At 31.5% G+C, this 22,921-nt stretch overlaps 2 protein-coding genes across 2 annotated transcripts; one reads left to right on the forward strand and one right to left on the reverse strand.

Moving 5' to 3' along the window:
• Positions 1 to 502: 502 nt before the first annotated feature.
• LOC112791422 (uncharacterized) lies at positions 503 to 4,543 on the reverse strand. The gene is made up of 2 exons (XM_025834253.2): positions 3,985 to 4,543; positions 503 to 978 (listed from the first exon to the last, which is right to left on the reverse strand). Exons 1-2 carry the CDS (start codon positions 4,291 to 4,293, stop codon positions 826 to 828), a joined length of 462 nt encoding a protein of 153 aa, XP_025690038.1. The 5' UTR covers positions 4,294 to 4,543; the 3' UTR covers positions 503 to 825.
• A 16,072-nt stretch (positions 4,544 to 20,615) lies between these two features.
• Positions 20,616 to 22,438, forward strand: LOC140183594 (uncharacterized). The gene is made up of 4 exons (XM_072232053.1): positions 20,616 to 20,815; positions 21,054 to 21,465; positions 21,592 to 21,973; positions 22,068 to 22,438. The coding sequence occupies exons 1-4, from the start codon at positions 20,616 to 20,618 to the stop codon at positions 22,436 to 22,438; spliced, it is 1,365 nt and encodes a 454-aa protein (XP_072088154.1).
• The last annotated feature ends 483 nt before the right edge of the window (positions 22,439 to 22,921 follow it).

The raw sequence follows: 22,921 nt of genomic DNA on the forward strand, positions 1-22,921 counted from the left end.
GAAAAGAAAACATTTGCTATCAAATGAAGGTAAGTGGATCTCAAAGAACATCTGATCAATAAATTAGTTTTAGAATTTATTTTTTAGCTTCCTACTCTAATCCCTAATCCAACAAGTTAAATACTAGTTTGTCGTCAATTTAAACTCTATTTAAAGTTTAAGTGGTTAATAACTTACTACATATACAAGAAGACGATATTTAAACTTCATATACTTACCTTAACAGACAAAAAACTAATCACTCGACTAGTCGACCAACTAAATTGGTAAATCTTATAAAAACCCATTAACATGTTTAATTACACCCTGACCCAAACATATACTCTTTTATTTAAGAACATCCACTACCACTATTACATTTTTCGTTCATCCAGAGTAGAAAAGGGGGAGAAGAAGAAGAAAGTGGAAAAAAACCAAAAAAGAATGAAAATTTATAAACAATTAAATGCTTCATACTCTTGACTGGTGATGTCATGGTAACACCATGTCAAATGGGCTTGAATGATCATAGAATATTTAGGTGACTAGTATCTTATAGATAGAGAGAAATGATTTACAGAAAAGTCCCTCCCATAAAAGCTCTTCATCCTTAATTAATTGGACAAGAATTAAGCACAATTTGGACACAAATTGATATTGCACTTTCAAACATATATGAATGGCAAAACCAATTTGCTCAAACTAAATCATATATACATGTTATCTTCATAGAACTATTAAGGATAAGATCCAATGGATGAAAAATTGGATGCAAGAAAAAGGTGCTACTCTTCAACCCAAAATGCATGCATGCAGGACTACTCTGATATTAATTCAGCTCCATCTCTAAATGTTGAAAGTGTTATGGTGCTGATGATGGTGATGAGAAGGGAATGAAATTCGTTCAGGGCAACATGGTGGAGGTGCAGGGTGTGCTATGAATGTTGGAATCTCATCACCTGGCATAAGAACTGAAACTCCACTTGCATATACACTCATCTGCACATAGTTTATTAAACAAGGAGAATTGATTATTGATGAGATATCATCACCTTATGATTATTAACAGAAAAGATATTTCCCCAATTCTAAGTAACTTCCTACTTGAGATGAAACAAATTAGAAGTGTTAATTACACAATTAGTGGACTAAACATCAAACCAGAAAATGTTAAGACAAACCACTGTTCATTCTTAATATAACTTTTAGGCATTATAAATGTTCTAAGAACATACATTAAATGTTTCCAAAAGTAGATGCCATATTTCTCTTTTATTGAGCATATCTAAAAGGCATTGCTTTCAGCATCATAAGACAAACTCAAAAATAAGAAACCAAAAACCTTGTTGATAATCACATGAAATATCAGGTCTAACCTACTTACTTACATATGCAAAAGTATGCAGTAATAATATATCATAAAGGAGAAAGCAACCGATTAACACTCGCCATGTATCATGGATTTTCTACACTGAAGATAAGATTAGATTTGAAAAATGTTTGACACAACATCAAAGGCATATATGGATCTAAGGTACAAGCACAAAAGGGAAAGTGAATTGTGGCCCAAATCATCGACAGCATCCAAAAATGACAGCCATTTTAATCATCAAAATAAGAAGAAGAAAACCATGTTTGAAGCAGAATTGTACCCTTAAATTGTCTGCATCTGATGCTAAACATCAAAGTGATTAAAGTTCATTGTATAAATATTACAAGGTACACTGAATCTTCTATCAACCTCACTTGGTATCAAGTGAAACAAAATGAAATAAAATAAAAGGAATAAATAAAATGATTAATGTAATTACCACCAGGATAAAAACATACAGATGAGCCATATAGATTCAGATCAAGGGAAACAACATAGTTGACTTAATATTGAAGAAAGCCAATGTTTGCATATATAGGGGAAGTTCAACAGTTTTAAAAATTTAGGTTGTGTTTGGTATGGAAGTAATAACAGAGGATAGATTTTTATAGATAATATCAATATGCAATTTTATACATAAATTTCCTCCATGAAAATTTATCCTCAATTTTTGTTCCGATATCAAACTTTCTCTTAGAATTAGAAGGTTTATTTTACCTCTTAATGCATTTCTTCTATAATTAATTACTTTCTACCTTTCTACATGCTGAATAGTTTAGTTATTCAAGAATAACATGCTACATTTAATCCAATTTCTTACTTGTTGTCAAAGACGCAAAAATGTCAAACTGACTTTAAATTAAATGAAACACTAATAAGTGACGAGACAAGGAAGAAAAATGGTCTCTAAGTAGCATCTTTAATATAAAAAAAATAGAAAGAGTATTAAGTGGGTGAAGCATTTTGTCTAACTCTTCCATATTCTCATTCCATTATCACCATGCTTAAGATCCCTGATGTAATGAAAATGCCAAACAAATAGGTTATTAAATTCTAGATTAGTTGATTTGGGAGCTTTTATGTCTTTGGAACCTCATTGGCCATTACAATGGAATCTTTAATAATTTTTGTTAAAAGATGACAGAAACATTACTATAAACAAAGTCACAATCAAGTTGAGGCCTCCCTACTGAACAGAGGTTTGATAAGTATGTGGGCCACCGTGTTCCACCAAAGCAGTAGCAAAAGGTAGACAACACAATTGTTACATGGTGTTTGTTCATCATAGGATACTACATTAAATAAATAATATTATATAAAAGAAAATCCTAAAGTTGCAACGTAAGAACTAAGAATATATATTTATTATTTAGAATAAATTAAAAGGGTATTTCTTGGTTTGTCATTTTTAGGCTAATCTCTTTTTCACAGTTAACTTCATAGGGTTGATTTTCACTATCAGTTAGCAGATAAGACTAGTAACAGAGAATGGTTGAAAATATGTCTCAGGACATACACACCAGCCATGCACAGTGTCATTGAAGATGGGAGGTACAATGTAGGGTCTCAACTCTGAAAAACATGCTAAGAATGTACAAACTAGAAATAAATTCTAAGACTCGTGGCTTGGTACCAAACTTTCATTACAAATTTTCAGGAGGTCCATCACCTTATAGAATTTTAGAAGGAGACAACAAGGTTCACTCATGAATCATGATGAAGATAATTGACAGAACGTGTAAAATAGTGGTGGGGAAATGAGATGGAAAATATGGTGGGGTTAGGATAAAGCCATCAAGTTCAAAATTCCATTATAATAAAAACAAATATATATGTTTCTTAGGAGGTTGATTCATATTTTGACAGGATTTTTTTCTTTTACCTTTGCTTCAAAAGTGGACTTGGGGTTTAATCATCACAGTAAACTACCAAACAGAAGAAAAGCATAAAACTTTTGATAAATTGGGACAATTGAAGATGGAAAGAGTAACACCATTTTACTATTAGGCCACTTGGAAGACATTCTAATGGAGAACCCTTTTGTGTTTGTGGAGAATGTGAGTGACAATGGAACAGGACAAACACCAAAGGAGATCAATGAGATGTTGCTAATCATGGTGATGGAGGTGATAAGGCACAGAACAGAATAGAATCATTTTGAATTGAACAAATAGACGAGTAGGAAAATTGATTAAAGAAACAGAAAACGGTGGTGGTTTTCATAAAAGTTCAATCCAAGATCCAGCATTTTTGTGACAGCAACAGGGGAAGCTACAAGCAATTTATGGCAATGATATTTGACAGCAAAAGATCTGAAACATTGAGAGCAACCTAAAACAACAACAAAATTAGGAAACTAAATCTTCATCTTTTGTCAGAGAATCCTCATCATGAATTATCCAAAACCCAAATTTAGCTACCCCAAATAAAAAAAGGCAAGACTTTTGAAGTAAAAAACAGCACTTTGCAACAACCAGCATTTCTCAGGAAAATGTGAGAGTAATAAAGAGTAAATCAGTAAAACAGCAAAGAAAGAAAGCACTTTTGGCATGAAAGAAGCAAAAGTTAAAGCCTTTTCCCACACCCCAAAACATTGAAATGAGAATTGGAATAAAGAAAGTTTTTTGACTGACTTTGGGTGAAAGGTGGCCAAGCTTGCCGGGAAAGGCCATCTGGGACTCAACATCAGTGGAAGTCCGGCGAGCAGAGGGGGAGAATTCATCGGAGTTGTTGGGTCTAAGGAACCTCTCAAAGATGGCCATGAGAAGGAACATGGAGATGAGTATGGCAGTGGCCACAAAGCCAAAGGAGACAGCGTTGACTGAACTCTCAAAGTTGGTCCAATGGGAGTCATCTCTGCTCTGCACATTCACATTCATTGGAGACCCTATTGGTGCCCACCCACCATTGTTGTTGTTGCTGTTGTTCTCTTCAACCACCATTTCTTCCAAAACTACGCTGATGCTGTAGTACTCTTTTGTTATGCTATGCTTTCAGCATGTTGGTTTTTAATTAATTCTGGTAATGGTAATAGCTTGTCTTGGTTTTAGTGGAGAATTAGTTAAGTAGCTATAGAGAGAGAGAGAGAGAGAAGTGTTGAAGTGAGGAACATTGGAATGTGAATGGCAGAATGGGATTGTCTCCTTTTGTATTTCGACAAAAACGATAAAAAACAGAAAATAACTAAAACTACTCTTTTACGGTACTACCCTTAAGCTAATATATACCCTAGAAAAAAAAAAGTCATAATAATTAGGGTTCTTAAATTATTTAAAACATAAAATGTCTTATTTTATATAATTGTGTTTTAACAATATGGATAACATAATTTTTATTGAATTGATTGCTGCACTCATAAAAATTATAAGCATTTTGAATTAAAATAATTAAAGATAATAATTTTTATACACCTATAGTATAAACAAAATTTACATATAGGAGAGGACACATTATGATGTATTCCTTGAAAATAAAAGAAAGCTATTATGGTTGGTGCTAAACTGCTAATGACTATTAACATAAATTAATTGTAATAATAACAGAATAAAGTTATTCTTTAGATAAAATAAGGGAAATTTTATTATCCTCTCTCTCTCTCTTTTAAACCATAGAACGGAGGAAGGAATAATGGTGTTTTTTTTTTTTTTAATTTTAGGTGTCTTTAATTTCTTTAATTTGTGGTTAGCGACATGATGAAGCCTTTTCACCTTTGATCATGATTTTGACTTTTACCTCTGTATTAGTGTAAAATAATATTTTTCATATCTAAGCCCTTTATGTATGATCGAAGTTTGCATGCAATAGATTATTATAGATGGCTGTAACATCCTTCTTTTTTTTTTTTTGCATTTAAAATTTTCTCTCATCGAAGGTTTCAATTATTCAGGCTTTGTGTCTAATCCCAATTCAACAATTCGACAAACTTTAATCTAATAAAAAATCTGTGGCTAATTGCTCTCTAAACAAGCTTAAAATAAATATCACTTCTTGCATCTTTCATTATTACATGCAGCAATAAAGAAGAGGACAAGCAATATCTTATCAGCTATTCCCACAGTCAATCCACAATTGTATTTTATTTTTTAAAAAAGTTATCTTTATATTTATTGTTTTTTTTTTGTTGGTTTTGTCAGCAGGTTTTATAAATCTAGGTTATTCTTTGGCCCCTAGTTTTTTTTTTTGGGTGACAAAATCTAATACGTAGAAGCTTTGGAATATTATATATATAAAGTTTAATACATGTAAAATTGGATCTAACACATTTTTCATCGGTTCCAAAAAAAAAAAAAGTATATAATATCATTTGATGAGCGCTACTTTATTGTTGGTATTTTAACACATACTAATTTACTTTCAATAATTACTATTCGTATTTAAGTGAAAATCTAATTTAAATAAAATATTGTTAAATACTTATTTTTTTTTAAAATTCGATAAATGGAACAGACCTTGCAGTGTCTCAGTAATAACATCAGCAAAAGAAAATGCATTTTATTTATTTATTTATTTTAACAATAAAAAAATTATATTATATAATTTTTATAATTTTATATAAAAATACAGTCAATATTTGAGGTCAAAGCTTGTATTTTTATACTTCAGAAGATAAATAAATTATAAAATCGTAAGAATAAATAAAGATAGAAAAGGACAAGACAAAAAGATCTAAATTTTTTTTCTTTTAAAAATCTTATATTTTTATTTTTGAAATTGTTATTTTGATAATATTTTATTTTGTACTAAGAAAAGGATAAAGCATAGATTATCATGATTCTCACTACCCGCTAAGGTTGGGATCATGTCACAGCGGAGCTTTAAACTTAAAAATATTATTATTTTTTATATTATAAACTAATTATATATGTTAAGATAAGATTAAGTAAAAGTTCAATTATTATTATTTTCATTACTAATTGAGGGAATTGAATGCTTGACACTATATCGATCATTATATTTAACCTTAGTTTATGTTTATACATGACTATAAAAATGAATTAATAAATTAGTTTCTCAACTTTTTATCTTTAACAAGAAAAAAAAATAATAAAAAGTTGATACTTGCTCATTATTACGACACCGCTGCAGGTCTCCTGCACCGCCTGCTGCTTATTCAACTATGCTTTAATCAATTGGTCAAAATTACTGCTCAAACAACTTAATCAATTAAATTAATTATTAACCTTAATTAATCATTATTGTAATGTTCTATATTATATTGTTTAGTTTTGTATTATCATTGGTATTAATATGCAGATACATCTTTATGTTATCTTTTTATTCAATGTATTTATAAAGTTGTGCTTATTATTATATTATCTCTCCCTTGATTAGGAGTATATATTTTGTTGTCTTTGCACTTTCTCACTTTAAATTTATTTTTAGGATAACGTATTATTTTGATATTCAATATTTAAATTAAATTTTAATTTATTTTTAATATTTTAATATTTTATTTTAATTTTAAAAATTTTAAAATTATTTAAAATTATTTTACAATTAAATTTGATATAAATAATTAATATATTTAAAGTTAATATATAAGTAAAATAAACTTATATTATCAATAATTACTAATATATATTTTTTTAAATTATTCGAGTCAAATTTAATGATAAAATAATATTAAATTTATCTGTTAAGTTTAAATTTTTTTAGAATTAAAATAAAAATGTTTAAAATTTAAAGATAGAATTTAACCTAAATATTAAAAATTAAAATAGTATTTTTTTTTGAAAGTAACAAGAATGAAGCTCTATTATTACCCCATATGCATATATATGAAATTAAGCACGGAAGAACGCAAAGAAACAAAAAGTAATTAATTTGTGCGGCATTTTTGTGATTTAATAAAAGAAGAATACAATAATATATATTAAAATGAAGATGCATGTTGATACAAAAGCGCGCACACACACATATAATCCATGATAAAGAAACAACATTATCCAACGTGCAAGGGACCTATGAGAACATACAATAATAATATGAATCAAATCATACTCCATCATGTCTCTCTTCCCTTATGTGTATAATCCATTCATCCAAACATACCACATGCATGCTGTCAACCTCACATTTCAAACTTTCCATTTATATCAACTGCAAATTTATTCATTTTTGCGTATAGTAATCAAATAAATACACATGATAATACATTATCAAGTGTAGAGTTTTCTTTACTCCCAAACCTCTCAATGCAAGTCTCAGCTACTAGCTAGGGTTAGAGGGTATACCCCCCTACACGTACGTGTCAATGTCCACATCAACTTATTTCGTGTGTCGGGCTTTTCAGGCCCAAACCCGACATGTGGTCCTCCTAGAAACAAATCATGGCCGTTGATTTCAATTCACACTACAGAAACATAAGATCATATTTCACTGTCTACATACATAAGCATGCATGCATGCATGCAACAGATGACACATCTCGCACGTGTGAACACGTATTAGTACACTGTGTTGTAGCGTGGGTTGTTGTCAGAGTGTGTGGGGCCACCCAACGACCAGAGTGGTTCAGGTCAAGTCAGGTCATGGGGGGGCTGACCCCGGGCTCGTGCTGGCTAGGAGACTGAGCCCATGGCTCACGTGGCTCACGTGAACAATGCCCACTTTTGCTTGCTAACCAACTTTATCTTCTTTTCATGGCTGTAAAAGCTTGTCAATGCTTCTTTCTTGTCTTGTTGACCCCTCACCCCTCTAAAGAGAAGAAAGCAAAGGTAAGGAAAAGGAATGTGTTTTGGGCTTTTCCTACCTATTTTTAGGGTTTCAACTTTGAGGACATAAAAGTATGATGGGCTGTATATATTTATCTGTGTTTCTTTGTCCAATAGACAGTGGGTGGAGCCCGTAAGGCTTGTCATGGGTCCACTTAACATATGGGCCAATTTTGGGCTTATAGTCAAGGACATGTCCGCTGTTGTTCCATTTCCTTTTGCCTTACAGCTTTTATCAGCCAGGTGGGTGCGACCGTTAAAATAGGCCAAGCCTATGGGACCAACCATTTTACTCGTTTAGATACACTAATTTTGTGGGCATTGCACCAATGGCCAATATGTTTGCCTCATAGAAGCTACATCTCAGGTTCGAATTCCAGCTATAGTTGGGTAGTGATACGATCTTTATTGTGTGTGAGTGGGTGTGTGTTGTATAATTTAAAATTGGGGGTTGTTCAATTTATCGACAAAAAAAAGACTAATTTTATCTTTAAAATTAAATGAGTTGAACTCAATTAATCTAAAAAAATAATGATTAAATGGACGTTTCTACAAATTAATCGGACGGTTTTTTTTTTTACATTTAAAAAAGTATTTTTAGTCAATATATTTCTTTAAGAAAAGTTTAGGAGACTAGTAATTTTATTTGATTCGAAAACTCGATTCACCAATTAATAAAACATTATTTATTTAAAATTTTAGATTAAAAATATATTTTTTATTAAAATATTTTTAAAAAATAAAATAAAAATTAAAATCTATTTAACTCATCATGCTAATAATAAACAATTTGAGCTGAAAATTTATGACCTATAAACAAAACCTTAAATCAACTAATCCATTTAATCCATAATTTTAGACGAACTAGACTTGAAAAGACCGAATTGATCTGTTTCACAACTCAAGTCATATTAAAATATCATAATGAATTAATGATATATTGATTATAAGATTTCTCTTGACTATAACTTTTCTTATATTCACATTAACATAAATTTCAAAAGATTAATAACTTTTGCAAACAATTAATCAACATATTAAATTATTGCTATTTTATCAATTTTCAATTAAACACACGTGTATATATAAATCAATATAATCTATACTTGTATTACAAAAATCTGCACTCACTAATAAAAAATATAGCTATAAATAAATTATTTTTACAACCAAATCCAATTAAATTTGATTCAATAATGCATTGGTCCAAAATTATTCTACTCCGTTTGCTATTTTGTGATTCTTCTAAAATATTAGCTATTTTCTAGTTCTACTCTGCTGTGGTGCTTCTTATGTTAATTAGAAACACTTATTTTTGAAGAATATTAGCTATTACATTATATAACGCTGGAAATAACATTGGTTTTGGAAATTGAATATATATATATATATATATATATATATATATATATATACTTCTCCTCCACGGTGGCCTCCGGTGGCCTCCCCTCCAGCGTGGCTTTTGATCTTTAGGAGGTGCCACGCTTCTGATCTTCAGGAGGTGCATGTGCTTTTCTGTCAAATCGCTGTCAGTCATCCGTTTCATCTCCTCGCTCACGCAATCTACCTTCCCTTTCAGCGAGTCTTTCATGCAACCTGGCTTCTCCATTGATTTGTTTGAACAAGTAATGATTACTTGAAACCCTACGAGCTTTGCTTTCTTCTCCTTACTCTGCCCTAGGAAGCTCTGTTCAGGAGCCCTATTCTTTTTTAGACTTTGGTTCATCACCGTTCATCCAGCTTAGCCATTTTTCAGTGGAGGCTCAAATGGAAGATCTATGATCAATCAATCAGGTGCGTTCAAACCTATTTTTCTCTTCATCCTATTTTTTTTCCTTCATTGTGTACATTCTTCTCATCAATCTTGGTTACTGTTGCAGAGTTAACCCAGATTCAATTGTCTAGGATTTGAGAAATTTCTAATTGTGCAAAATGTGATCTTTTTTGTATCTATTCCATGGTTAATCGAGATTCTATTGTCTAGGATTTCTGAAATTTCTAATTGTGCAAATTGTGATCATGTTTGCTATCTGTTCGATGGTTAGGCGAGATTTTATTGTGTAGGGTTTGTGAAATTTTTAATTTTGCAAATTCGGATCCTTTTTGGTATCTGTTCCACTGTTATTCCAGATCTTACTGTGTAGGATTTATGAAAATTGTAATTTGAAAATTGTGTATATAACTTGGTTTGTGTGTGGGTTCATGTTGTTGGTTACATTCTTTTCCAGTTGTTGTTAACATTGAGTATGGTCTATGAATCTGTTTCATCTTCTTTATTTCCTTATTTAGAATTTCATGTGGTTATCAATTCTCCTATTCCTATCTCTTGAATTGTTTGTTGCATGTGGTTTGTCTATTTCATCAAAATTTGGGTATTTATAATCATTATAAAGATTATCTTTTTACTTACGTTATGTTATATTTATGGATCATGGGTTTGATTTTCTGAATGATTGTCTAGTTATGCGGTTTCTACCTAATCCACTTTTTTCATGATGATGTGATTAACAGAGTTTTTTCAGCAAAGTCAGTTTATAGACCCAGCTTCTCCTATTCAAGTTTTGCATTCCCAATTTCATTCTCTCCTATTCAAGTTTTGCATTCTAATTTCCATTCTGATTCAGTAATGTTTTTGAATTGTTTGGGTTGAATGTAGCAATTTCTAATTTTATTCTGCATTCAGAATCAAAATTTATAGAGCCAGCTTTTTCTATTCAAGTTTTGCATTTTCAATTTGATTCTCTGCTATTCAACTTTTGCATTCCAATTTCCATTCGCATTTACTAATCCCTTTAAATTGTTTGCACTGAATGTAGCAATTTATAAGTTTTTCTGCATTCAGAATCAAAATTCTCTTATTTATGTTTGATGTAAAATTTTATGAAGAACTTAAATAATTATATTGATGAAACCTTTTTTGTTAGTCAAGTCACTTGCATTTCAAGTCTTTATTTGTTATGCAAAAAAGTGTTATATTTCACCTCTTTCATACAAGTAAAGCTAATTGTCATGCATTTATGTGCTTTATTTAATTATATCCAAAGTAGACCCATTAAATCCTATATTGAAAAGTGATGAATCTATTTTTAATTTTTTACTTTGTGTATATTCAACAAATCCATTGAGTTTTTATACTGTTTTCTCTATTCAGAATCATGTTCTGTTATTTATCTTTGATTTCAAATTTTATGAAGCACTCTCATAATTATATTGAGAGTAGACCCATTGGATGGAATATTCAAATTTCATTAATCTATTTTTATTCTTTAATTTTGTGTATATTCAACGAATCTATTAAGTTTAGATCAAGTGAATTGGTGGTTACATGTGGTCTGTGTGAATCATGATGAGGAAATGGATTTTCTACCTAATCTGTTCTATTGGTAGTGATGTGATTGACAAGAATTGATGTATAGCTTGCTGGTTGTTCCTTTATATAGTTTGATTTGATTTTAGGTCAATTCATTCCCAATTTCATTCTCTCCTATTCAACTTTTGCATTCCAATTTTCATTTTGATTCACTAATCTATTTGGATTTTTTGGGCTGAATCTAGCAATTTCTAATTTTATTTTGCATTCAGAATCAAAATTTATAGACCCAGCTTCTCCTATTCAACTTTTGGATTCCCAATTTGATGTTACTATAGAATTCTCTTCTAGGTAGTCTATTTGATGAGTGGTGATGTGATTGATAGGAATTGATTGATAATTTTTTTGTGATTTATTTGTATTTTGAATATATAGAAGTAGAGCTGATTGTCATGAATTTTTGTGCTTCTTTGATAAAGGAATATTCTTTTTTTACTCCCATTCAATTTTTTGCACTCCCAATTCCATTCTCTACTGTTCAAGTCTTGCATTCCGATTTCAATTCTGATTCAATAATCCCATTGATGGGTCTTTCCTTTTCTTGCATCGAAGTAGAGCTGATTGTCATGAATTTTTGTGCTTCTTTGATAAAGGAATATGCTTTTTCCACTCCCATTCAATTTTTTTGCACTCCCAATTCCATTTTTTACTGTTCAAGTCTTGCATTTCCATTTCAATTTTGATTCAATAATCCCATTGATGGATCTTTTCTTTTTTTAAGCTATGTCCATCAAATCCATTAAGTTTACCGAAAATGAATTGCTGGTTGCATGTGGGTTGTGAGAATCATTATCAAGGAATTGGCTTTGTAGCTAATGTATTCTATTGGTCGTTATGTGATAGACAGATTTTTATTCATGTTTGTGTATACTTTTTTTTCCAATTTATTTGTATACTTTTTTTTCCAATTCATTTGCTGTTTCCAATGTATGCCTACCTAAGACATTTACCAACTCTCAATGCCATGAGTACAATGATTGTTTGGGGTAGTTGATGACTGCCTTCTCTATGGTGAAATGACATGTAGGTGTACTGTAGCAGGTATGGTATGACTTGGTCCCTATTTCTTGGTTTCTTGAAACTTTCACTTGTTCTTGCTGTTTTTGTGTTGGTTCAGATTTTGCCCCTCTCATTAGTTGTCTCTATGGCATTGAATGGAGATGGATATGGAGTCATATTTTGTTTTTCCTGCATTTCCATATTCAATTTGAATTCAAAAAGGTGAGACTCTCTCATACAAGTAGAGCTAATTGTGATGCATTTGTGTGCTTCATTTAATTATATCCAAAGTAGACCCATTAAATCCTATATATTAACTGATGAATTTATTTTTAATCTTTTACTTTGTATATATTCAACAAATCCATTTAGTTTTTATACTATTTTCTGTATTCAGAATCATGTTCTTTCATTTTATGTTTGATTTCAAATTTTATGAAGCACTCTCATAATTTTATTGAGAGTAAACCCATTGAATGCAATATTAAAATTTCATGATTTTTATTGATGTTTCTGTATACTTTTTTTCCCATTCATTTGCTTTATCCAATGTATGCCTACCTAAGACATTTACCAGCTCTCATTGCCATGAGTACAATGATTGTTTGGGGTAGTTGATGACTCCCTTTGCTATGGTGAAATGACATGTAGGTGCACTGTAGCAAGTATGGTGTGATTTGGTCCCTATTTCTTGATTTCTTGAAAGTTTCACTTGTTTTTGCTGTTTTTGTGTTTGTTCAGATTTTGCCCCTCTCATTAGTTGTCTCTATGGCATTGAATGGAGATGGATATGGACTCATATTTTGTTTTTCCTGTATTTCCATATTCAATTTGAATTAAAAAAGGTGAACCTCTTTCATACAAGTAGAACTAATTGTGATGCATTTGTGTGCTTCATTTAATTATATCCAAAGTAGACCATTAAATCCTATATATCCACTGATGAATCTATTTTTAATCTTTTACTTTGTATATATTCAACAAATCCATTTAGTTTTTATACTATTTTCTGTATTCAGGATCATGTTCGTTCATTTTATGTTTGATTTCAAATTTTATGAAGCACTCTCATAATTATATTGAGAGTAGACCTATTGAATGCAATATTAAAATTTCATGAATCTATTTTTATTTTTTTATTTTCTGTATATTCAAGAAATCCATCAAGTTTAGATCAAGTGAATTGATGGTTGCATCTGGGTTGTGTGAATCATGATGAGGGAATGGGTTTTGTACCTAATATGTTCTATTGGTGGTGATGTGATTGACAGAAATTGATGTATAGCTTGCTGGTTGTTTATTTATATGTTTTGATGTTTTGAGTTTAGGTCAATTTCATTCTATTTTATATCTATTTAGTCAGTGGTGATGTGATTAATAGGAAGGAGGTGGCTTTCTCACAATCAGATGGCCTCATTCCACTGTTTGTGTTACTAGGGAATTCTCTTCTAGGTAGTTTATTTGATGAGTGGTAATGTGATTGATAGGAATTGATTGATAGCTTCTTCGTGATTTTTTTGCATTTTGATTTGCATTTTGATGAAAGCTTTTGTTAGTCAACTAACTTGCATTTGAATTCTTTATTGGTTATGCAAATAGTGCTCTATATTTCGCCTGTTGCATAGAAGTAGAGCTGATTGTCATGAATTTGTGTGCTTCTGTTTTAAAGGAATATGCTTTTGCCACTCCCATTCAAGTTTTTTCGTCCCAATTCCATTCTCTCCTGTTCAAGTCTTGCATTCCCATTTCAATTCTGATTCAATAATGTCATTGATGAATCTTTTTTTTAAGCTATGTCCATCAAATCCATTAAATTTACCTAAAATGAATTGCTGGTTGCATGTGGGTTGTGAGAATCATTATCAAAGAATTAGTTTTGTGGTTAATGTATTCTATCCGTGGTTATGTGATTGACAGAAATTTATGTATAGCCTGCTGGTCATTTATTTATTTTTTGAGTTCAACTGAATTGCATTACATTTTTTTTCTTTGTGTAAATATTATTTTATATATCAGTTGTTGGATGGACATACAGCTCTTTAGACTGAATTTAAGAGGTTCACTGAGAAAAGAATGGCCTTGTGCGAGTAAAATGGCTCCATGGTATTGTTTATCTAACTAGCCCATCTCTTTATCCAAAGAAAAATCTATCCACCAGCTACTCGTCCCATGAAAATGTCTTCTGCACACATAATAAGGTTGTGCTATTTATTCTTCATTGGAAATTTGGCAATCATTATCAAGGTATGAGGTTTCAATCTCACCCATTTCCTGAATGTTGATGTGATTGACAGATTTTTATTGATGTTTATGTATACTTTTTTTCCTCATTCATTTTGCTGTTTCCAATGTATCTCTACCTAAGACATTTACCAAGTCTCATTGCCATGAGTACAATGATTGTTTGGGGTAGTTGATGACTGCCTTCCCTATGGTGTGATGACATGTAGGTGCACTGTAGCAGGTATGGTGTGATATCTCATTTTTTGGTCCCTATTTCTTGATTTCTTGAAAGTTTCAATTGTTTTTACTATTTTTGTGTTGGTTCAGGTTTTGCCCCTCTCATTAGTTGTCTCTATGGCATTGAATGGAGATGCATATGGACCCATGTTTTATTTTCCCTCCATTTTGCATATTCAATTTGAATTAAAAAAGGTGAGCCTAAAGCCCTTGATTTTTTCTATAAAAGGATGGTTGGTGATGCACATTCAATGCACAAATATTCTGCTTTGTTTTATTTCCTCCTAAGCTTTGTCTACATCAGAATTTTTCTGTTTACATTTGATCTATTTCATCAACTCTATTTACCTCCTTTGTTTCTTTTTTTTTTCTGCAATGCCTCCTCTATTTGATATGATTTCTAAGATGCATCCTCCTAGAGAGGCTTGGAGGCTGAAAGTTAGGGTTCTAAGGCTTTGGGTTGTACCCTCTTTTGGGAATCATGATGTTCCTAACTCAATGGAGATGATTCTCCTTGATGAGCATGTTAGACCCTATTAGCTTCTCTTTTAAATATGATCTTAGTTGTTATTTTTTAAGTTTTCAGTTTTAAATGATGTGTTTCACTGATCTGATTTCGTTCTTTTGTTGAATTTTCAGTGTGAAAAAATTCAAGCTACAATTAAGAAATCACTCCTTAATAGGTTTAGGGATCATATAGTTGAAGGTCAAGTTTATAGAATGACATACTTTACTGTTGTGTCAAATCATGGTAGTTATAGAGCAACTTCTCATGAATTCAAATTGGTTTTTCTTCACCGAACCACTGTTGTAGCTGTTGATGAAGATGTTATCCCTAAGACTTATTTCAACATGTTTCCTTTTTCTGAGCTGCTGAACATGACCCAAGATTATGATTTTTTAGTTGGTGTGTCTATCTTCTTGGTTTGTTGTTATTCAAATTTTTTTTAACAAATGGTTTCAATATTTAATAGGTTGTGTTTATTTGGAATAGATGTCATTGGCCTTTTAACTTTAGTGGAAGAAGAGAAAGAATATGCAAAAGAGGGAAAAATTGTGAAAATGATTGTGCTTGAATTAAGTTCAAAAGAGTATATTGATTGAGTCATTTCTGCTGGTTTCTCTTTATGTTTTAATAATCTTTTTTTCTTATTTTCTGTTTGATCATTTGTCATGTTTTGAGTTTCAGTCTTACAATGCGATGTGCATTGTTTGGGGACTATGTTAATCAAGTAAATCATTTTCTTACCTCTGGCTATGTGGAGCAGCCTGTTGTAGTGATTCAACTTGCTAAAGTCAAGTTCTTTAGAGGTAAACTGTTTCTTTTTTGTACATCTCATTGCTACTCTTGGTGTTGTCTGCAATAAACTTTGCTAGACTATTTCTATGTTGCTCTGTAGGTCAAGTAGGCCTTCAAAATGTGATGTATGCCACTCAAATATTATTTAATCCTGATCTTCCTGAAGTTGTTGAATTCAGGCAGAGGTTAGGATGTTTTATTTTGTTGATTTTTATTGTATTCTTTATTTACAACCAATTTGGAATAACAAGTACAAGTATTTGCATATATTTTTTTTAGTATGGTTGAGCAAGGTGTCAATGGTACCCAGCCATTGTTTATTGCAAATGAGGGTAAAGTTGTCTCCTTGGAAGATGATTTCATGCGTTTAACTAGAAAATGCACTGTTGAAGAGCTTCAAGATAACAATGAGGTTGTCTTCTTTTGAGTTAGTTGTGTTTATGTTTATTTTATACAGAAATGAACTTAAAAGGAAAATTAAAAAACAATTTCCAGATCTATTTTTCCATTCATATTTTTAACAAATTTTGAAATGCTGATTGCATAGGAGGGTTCTTTTATCATTTTTGGTACAATCCAAGGTATTGTTGAGGATGGAGATTGGTGGTATTCTGCTTGTGTGTGTGAAAAGGGTATCTATCCTCAAAATGGTGCATATTACTGTGATTTTTGTTTGAAGCACATAACTAATGTGACTCCAAGGTCAGAAATTTTTTTCAAAATGTCTTTTCATTTTGTCTTGTGGATTGTTTATGAAAATAATGTTTCTTGGTATTATTTATTCCGAATCATTGTGTTCCTTTTTTTCTCTGTAGATTTAAATTTAAAATAACAGTTGAAGATCATAGTGGGGAGGGTATTTTTCTTCTCTTTGATCGTGAGGCATCTTATTTGCTTAAAAAATCATGTGCTGATTTGTTTACCGAGGTTCAAATATATGCAAGTGTATGTTCTTAGTTTTCTTTAGTGTATTGTTCCCTTTATGGGATGTGATATGTGTTATTTAAACTCTGTATTTGTTATGTATTATTTCAAAATAGCTTGTATGTGGGGATACTTATCCTTCCTTATTCCAAGGGCTCATTGGAAAGAAGTTACTGCTGAAGGTTGATACCAAAGGTGTGCCACATGATACATTTTATGGCACTTTCCGAGTTAGGAGAATATGTGATGATCCCACCATTATTGCCATGTTTGAGCTTCCCGATTATGATGCTGATGATGAGTCTACTCCAAAAAAGGTTAGATATAAATATAATTATTTTTAGATTGTGTAAATTCATGTTTTGTTCATTTTTTTATTTATTGTGCTGTGGTGAATTTTTCTTACGGTCTTATGTATTTTTAAACTCTTGTGGCATATGAATAGGAGGCTGATTTACACAAATCTGTTCCCTATGGAGAAGGGGATATTGGTGTTAAGAAGAATTCATCAAAGAATTTGATCAAAAGTGAGAAAGTTACTGGTGAGTCTTCTGGGATTTTATCTAAATCCCTAATTCTTATTGATTTTCTGGCTGGAAAATAGCCAGTTGTTTCCGGAAGGACTGAGTTTGCTTCCTTAATTAATGATGAACATGGAAAAGATGAGAAAACACCCAGCAATGATACTGTTAGTGATGATCTTTCTGCTGAACTAGATATATTGCTTAGCTCACCAGAAAAAGAAACTCAGGTGCTGTTATATAATATTTTTTTCTCCTTCTCACGTGTGTTGTTTCTAAATGGATTTTGCATATCTTGACTGACTTTCATACCTTTTGTTAATTTCTTTGTGATAGGAGGTGTTGTCCCACGTTATTGATGCACCTTCCAAATATAGAGAGAAGCTTATTCATGAAAATGATGTTGTCACCTTCAAGGGCAAAAGGAATCTGAATCCCCAATTTGAAGAGGCGGCTGCTGATGTAGATGGGCGTGGGTTCAAGATTGCCAAGGTTAATGGAGTTTGATCTAAGGTGTGGAATTGAGCTGATGTGTCTAGGTGTAGGTAGTTTATATAGTATATCTACAAGTGTTTAGGAAGGCTTGTGATTCCAAATACATCAAAATATAATCATGCTGGCTGGATGGTATTTTAATTTGACCTTTTTGGATTGTGTCCAACAAATAGGATTGTCAGATATAGGGGTTTTTCTTTTCTGTTGGCTCGTGTCATCTGTCAACTATGTCTATTGTCAACTCCTTCTTTTGTAATAGTGACTTTGCTAGGAATTGGACACATTTTCAATGTTGTACCCTCTTTAGGTTATATACTAGGATATGTATCAGATCTTGGGATCCTCCTTATCATAGGAGAGATACCCATATGTAATTGTGTATATCACTATCACTATTTTAATGAAATGCGGCAGTTCTTATTTTTATTTCTTTATTGTTGTACAACTTTATCTTTTCATGTCAATTGGTTATTGGTGTTGATTATAATACTTTATTTTTTTTATGTTCTGCGTTATCAAAGGTGTGCATGGTTGTATAAGTTCTTTGTTGGTGTGTTTCACAAGTTCTCTTTCCACTCAACCCCCCGCTTTTTTTACCTCTTGCTTATAGGAACTTAACAATGTGGATGTCTTTTGGGCAATGAATTAAGGGTAGTTTTTGCGATTTATGTTTCAACCTCTTGTTTTCTTTAGTACGAGTAACAAAGATGTCTCATAATTCTGTTCGTGCCAGAGAATATAGGCGAAATTCTTTGAAAAAAAAAGCGAACACAAAGTCACCATCGAAATGTAAGAGGTCAGTACTGAATTGACCTTCGTGATATTTTTAGTGTTTTATGTTCTATTTTTCAGTGATTTTATATCTATGGGAATCTTTTGTAATTTTCTTTTGTTTTTTAATGTTTTAGAGGTCCTCGATTCCTCGATGCCTGCTCTCTCTTTTAATGATTATATGGGTAATTATTTTGCTCTACCTATATTTTTTAGTTAATCTTTGTGTTTTTAAAAATTTATCTGTTTATTTTATATGTTTCCAATGTTTTTGTTTATTTTTATTTTTTAGAAAATTTTGTTGAGGTGTCCCAGAATGTTAATCAGAGTTCAAATCTTATCTTGTCAGGTATAATAATATCTTTAAGTATTTTATCCCTGTCCAATTTTGTTTTTGTTAAATTATATTTTAAATTCTTTTGATTTATATCTAATAATAGATTGGTTTGTTGATTTATTATTTTTTTTACACTGTTATAAATTTTTATATGGAATGATTTAGATTAGTATATAGGTTTAATTTATATTGTTGTTTCAAACATACACAAGTACTAGAGGTTAATAAAAATATTTTATTATGCCTCCCTTGATAGTGGAAAAAAAAATATACGCACTTGGTTAAAAATTTTACAGGATTCTATGGAGCAATAGAGTGATTAAAGTCTAAAAAAATACAAAATGATTCTAATAGTGACTTAGGTTATTTAATTGCAACCTAGATAGTTAGTATGAGTGATTAAAATAATGAAACAAAGTCTATTCTAACATTAAAAAAAATCAAACTGTTCTTGAATCTGCATTAAGCTTTATTTAAATTTACTTATTTAATAATGGATGATTATTAAATAATTAATTGATTGGTTTTTGTAGTTTATTAAATAGTTATTTAAAATCAAACTGTTCTTGAATCTGCATTAAAATAATTCAGATTGGTTTTTGTAGTTTATTACATTTTTAATGTTCAATTTGCATGCTGATTATTAAATAATTAATTGATTTCTTATTTCATCATTAACTTTTTTTTATGTTTGGTTGTGAAATATATATTTACATAAATTTGTGTTGTTATCTTAAATTAAAATGGATAATATAGACCAATCAGAAATATATGATCATTCGATAAATTTATTCAGTCAAGTTGGTTCTGTTATTGATCATCCTCTGTTCTTGCAAAGTGAGATACAAGGTACGCTCTCTTTCTTAAATCAATAGTCAAATAGAAATCTTATTTACTTAGTTTTAAAAGATTCCATTATACTTCCATGATGAGATATTATTCAGACAGTGTAAAATAGAAATAGTATTTTGTGATATATTCTTTTGACAAAATTTAAACGAGTCAAGTATTTATTATATATTATATCAGTAAGCTAATGGTTTATTCATTTTATGTTGAATCTATTTCATGCCATCTAATTGAGATAATTTTTTTTATTGTTATGCATGTTTTTTTCTGCTTTATCTTTACCAGGTTGTCTTGATGTTGGTGAATCCTAGCTATGAATGTTCAATCTGTGGGGCGTGTTTCTGATTATCAGAACGTGTTGAAATAGACTCTACAATTAATCGTCCTGTTTTTACTATTTGTTGCTCAAAAGGAAAAATTCAGTTACCTTATCTCCGAAAGCCCCCAGATCTACTATATAATTTGATTAATGGACATGATAGGAAGAGTTTGTATTTCCAAAAAAATATTCGATCTTATAACAGTATGTTTGCCTTCACGTATCTTGGTGGTAAGGTTTTGGATTCAGTGAATAATGGGAGTGGTCCACTGCAATTTATAATAACTAGTCAAAATTATCATCGGATTGAAAGTTTGCTCCCGGATCCTGGTCAGAAGCCTAAATTTGCGCAATTATATATATACGACACTCAGCATGAGATAATGCATAGGCAGGGAATCTTTCGGTATGTGTGTTTGAAGTTTTGTTGTTAAGTTTTTTTTTATTTTATTTCCCTAATTTTTTAATGTTATTTGCATTGAAAAACACGTTTATATCTGTCATTGCATAGTTATATTGTGTTTTATTCCCGTTATAATGTGTTATTAATCATTTCTGACTTATAATGATGTATCAAAACATATCAAAATTGTATTCTGTGTGGTTTTTAATATATTTTTGTGGTTAATGTATATTTGTTTTAGGCAAACATCTGAGATAGATAAAGAATTGATAACTGAGTTATTGCAAATGATCGATACTCATAATGTCATATCGCAGTTATTTCGAAGAGTCAGAGAATTCTATCAGTGTCATCCATCCGAGATCTTCTTTTTGAAGTTGTATTCGCATAGGAAAATTGATCGAAGAACTTACAATACTCCCTCTTGTGACGAAGTTGCTGCTCTAATTGTTGGAGATTTTGATTCGTCGGATCATGGTCGTGACATTATTGTTCGATCTACTGCTGGTCAGTTGCAACGTATCTATGAAACTCATTCTCTGTATTGGCCTTTACAGTATCCGTTGTTGTTTCCATATGGCGAGAATGGTTACCAGTTGAATATTCTTTATCGAGGTCAACAGGAGGGATATGTCCCTGGAAGGAGAACAAAGGTTTCTCTCAGGGAATTCATATGTTTTTGTCTACAGATTAGAGAGCAAGAAGATGGAATTATTCACAAGTGTAGGTGATTATTTCATCAATTTGTTGTTGACTGTTTCACCATGATTGAGTCCCAGAGGTTGTATGAGATTAGAATAAAGCAAAGTACAATTAGAGGAGAAGTGCTTCAAGGAATAGAAGAGGCTATGTGTCGTGGTGATGATGAAGCTTCTTCAATTGAGACACGAGTCATCTTGCCTTCTTCGTTCACTGGTAGTAGACGTTATATGTTTAATCATTGTCAGGATGCGATGGCAATCTGTAAATATTTTGGCTATCCAGATTTATTCCTTACTATTACATGTAATCCAAATTGGCCTGAATTTCAGCAATTCACAGAGCGAAAGCGAATTCCCATCGCTGATCGTCCTGATATCTCTTGCCGTGTTTTTCATGCTAAGTTGAAATGCCTTCTAAGCGATCTCAAGGAAGGTGTGTTTTTTGGTTCACTTAGTACAAGTATGTTATTTCTTGCTTGGCATTTCAATTTTTGTCTGTTGTGCTCGGACATGTTGTTGTCTGGCTTCTTAATGATGCTTTTGTATTTTTTTAGGTATGTATACTATTGAGTTCCAAAAAAGAGTTCTACCACATGCACACATGTTACTATGGCTTAACGGGGAAAGAAACTTACAAAGTGTTGAAATTGTTGATGAATTCATATGTGCCGAGCTACCCAATCCCCTCAAATTTCTAGCTCTTTATAATGTCGTCACTAAGTACATGATCCATGGTCCCTGCGGTCGACTTAGACCGAGTTCTCCTTGCATGAAAGATGGTAAGTGCTCAAAATTTTATCCGAAAAGATTCGTTGATCAAACGAGCTTTGATGAAGATGGCTATCCGATATATAGACGTCGTAATATGGGTGTGACAGTGAAGATCAACGACGTTGATATTGGCAACAGATTTGTTGTGCCTTAAAATCCACTGCTGTTAATGAAATATCAAGCTCACATAATGTCATGACCCGAACCAAGCCATGACTGGCGCTCAAGGGACAAGTCCCTCAGCAAGCCAAACGACTAAATTTTCAGAAAAATGGACAGAATCTCTTCTGTTTCTAGGACCTTACCAACATAAATATTAACTTCCTGTATTAATAATAAACCTCCATTTCCAAGACAACAACAACAACATACTCCAAATTATATCCACAACCAAATATATCCAAAATACGCATCATATATATATCAAGTTGATAACTAGAGTATATAGTTAAAACCATAAGTCTTACGTAACCAAATCATAATCACTACCTAAACAGTTCAAGATTCAAAATAACATAACCCACACGAGGATCCTGCCTATGACATATGGAGCATTGACATAATCTAGATTTTGAGCAAAGGTTCCATTACATAATTACTTAGCCCTTGGAAAGAAGAAGGGCTCACCAAAATGATT

This window comes from Arachis hypogaea, chromosome 3 (assembly GCF_003086295.3).
Source record: "Arachis hypogaea cultivar Tifrunner chromosome 3, arahy.Tifrunner.gnm2.J5K5, whole genome shotgun sequence".
Classification (NCBI taxonomy): Eukaryota; Viridiplantae; Streptophyta; class Magnoliopsida; order Fabales; family Fabaceae; genus Arachis; species Arachis hypogaea.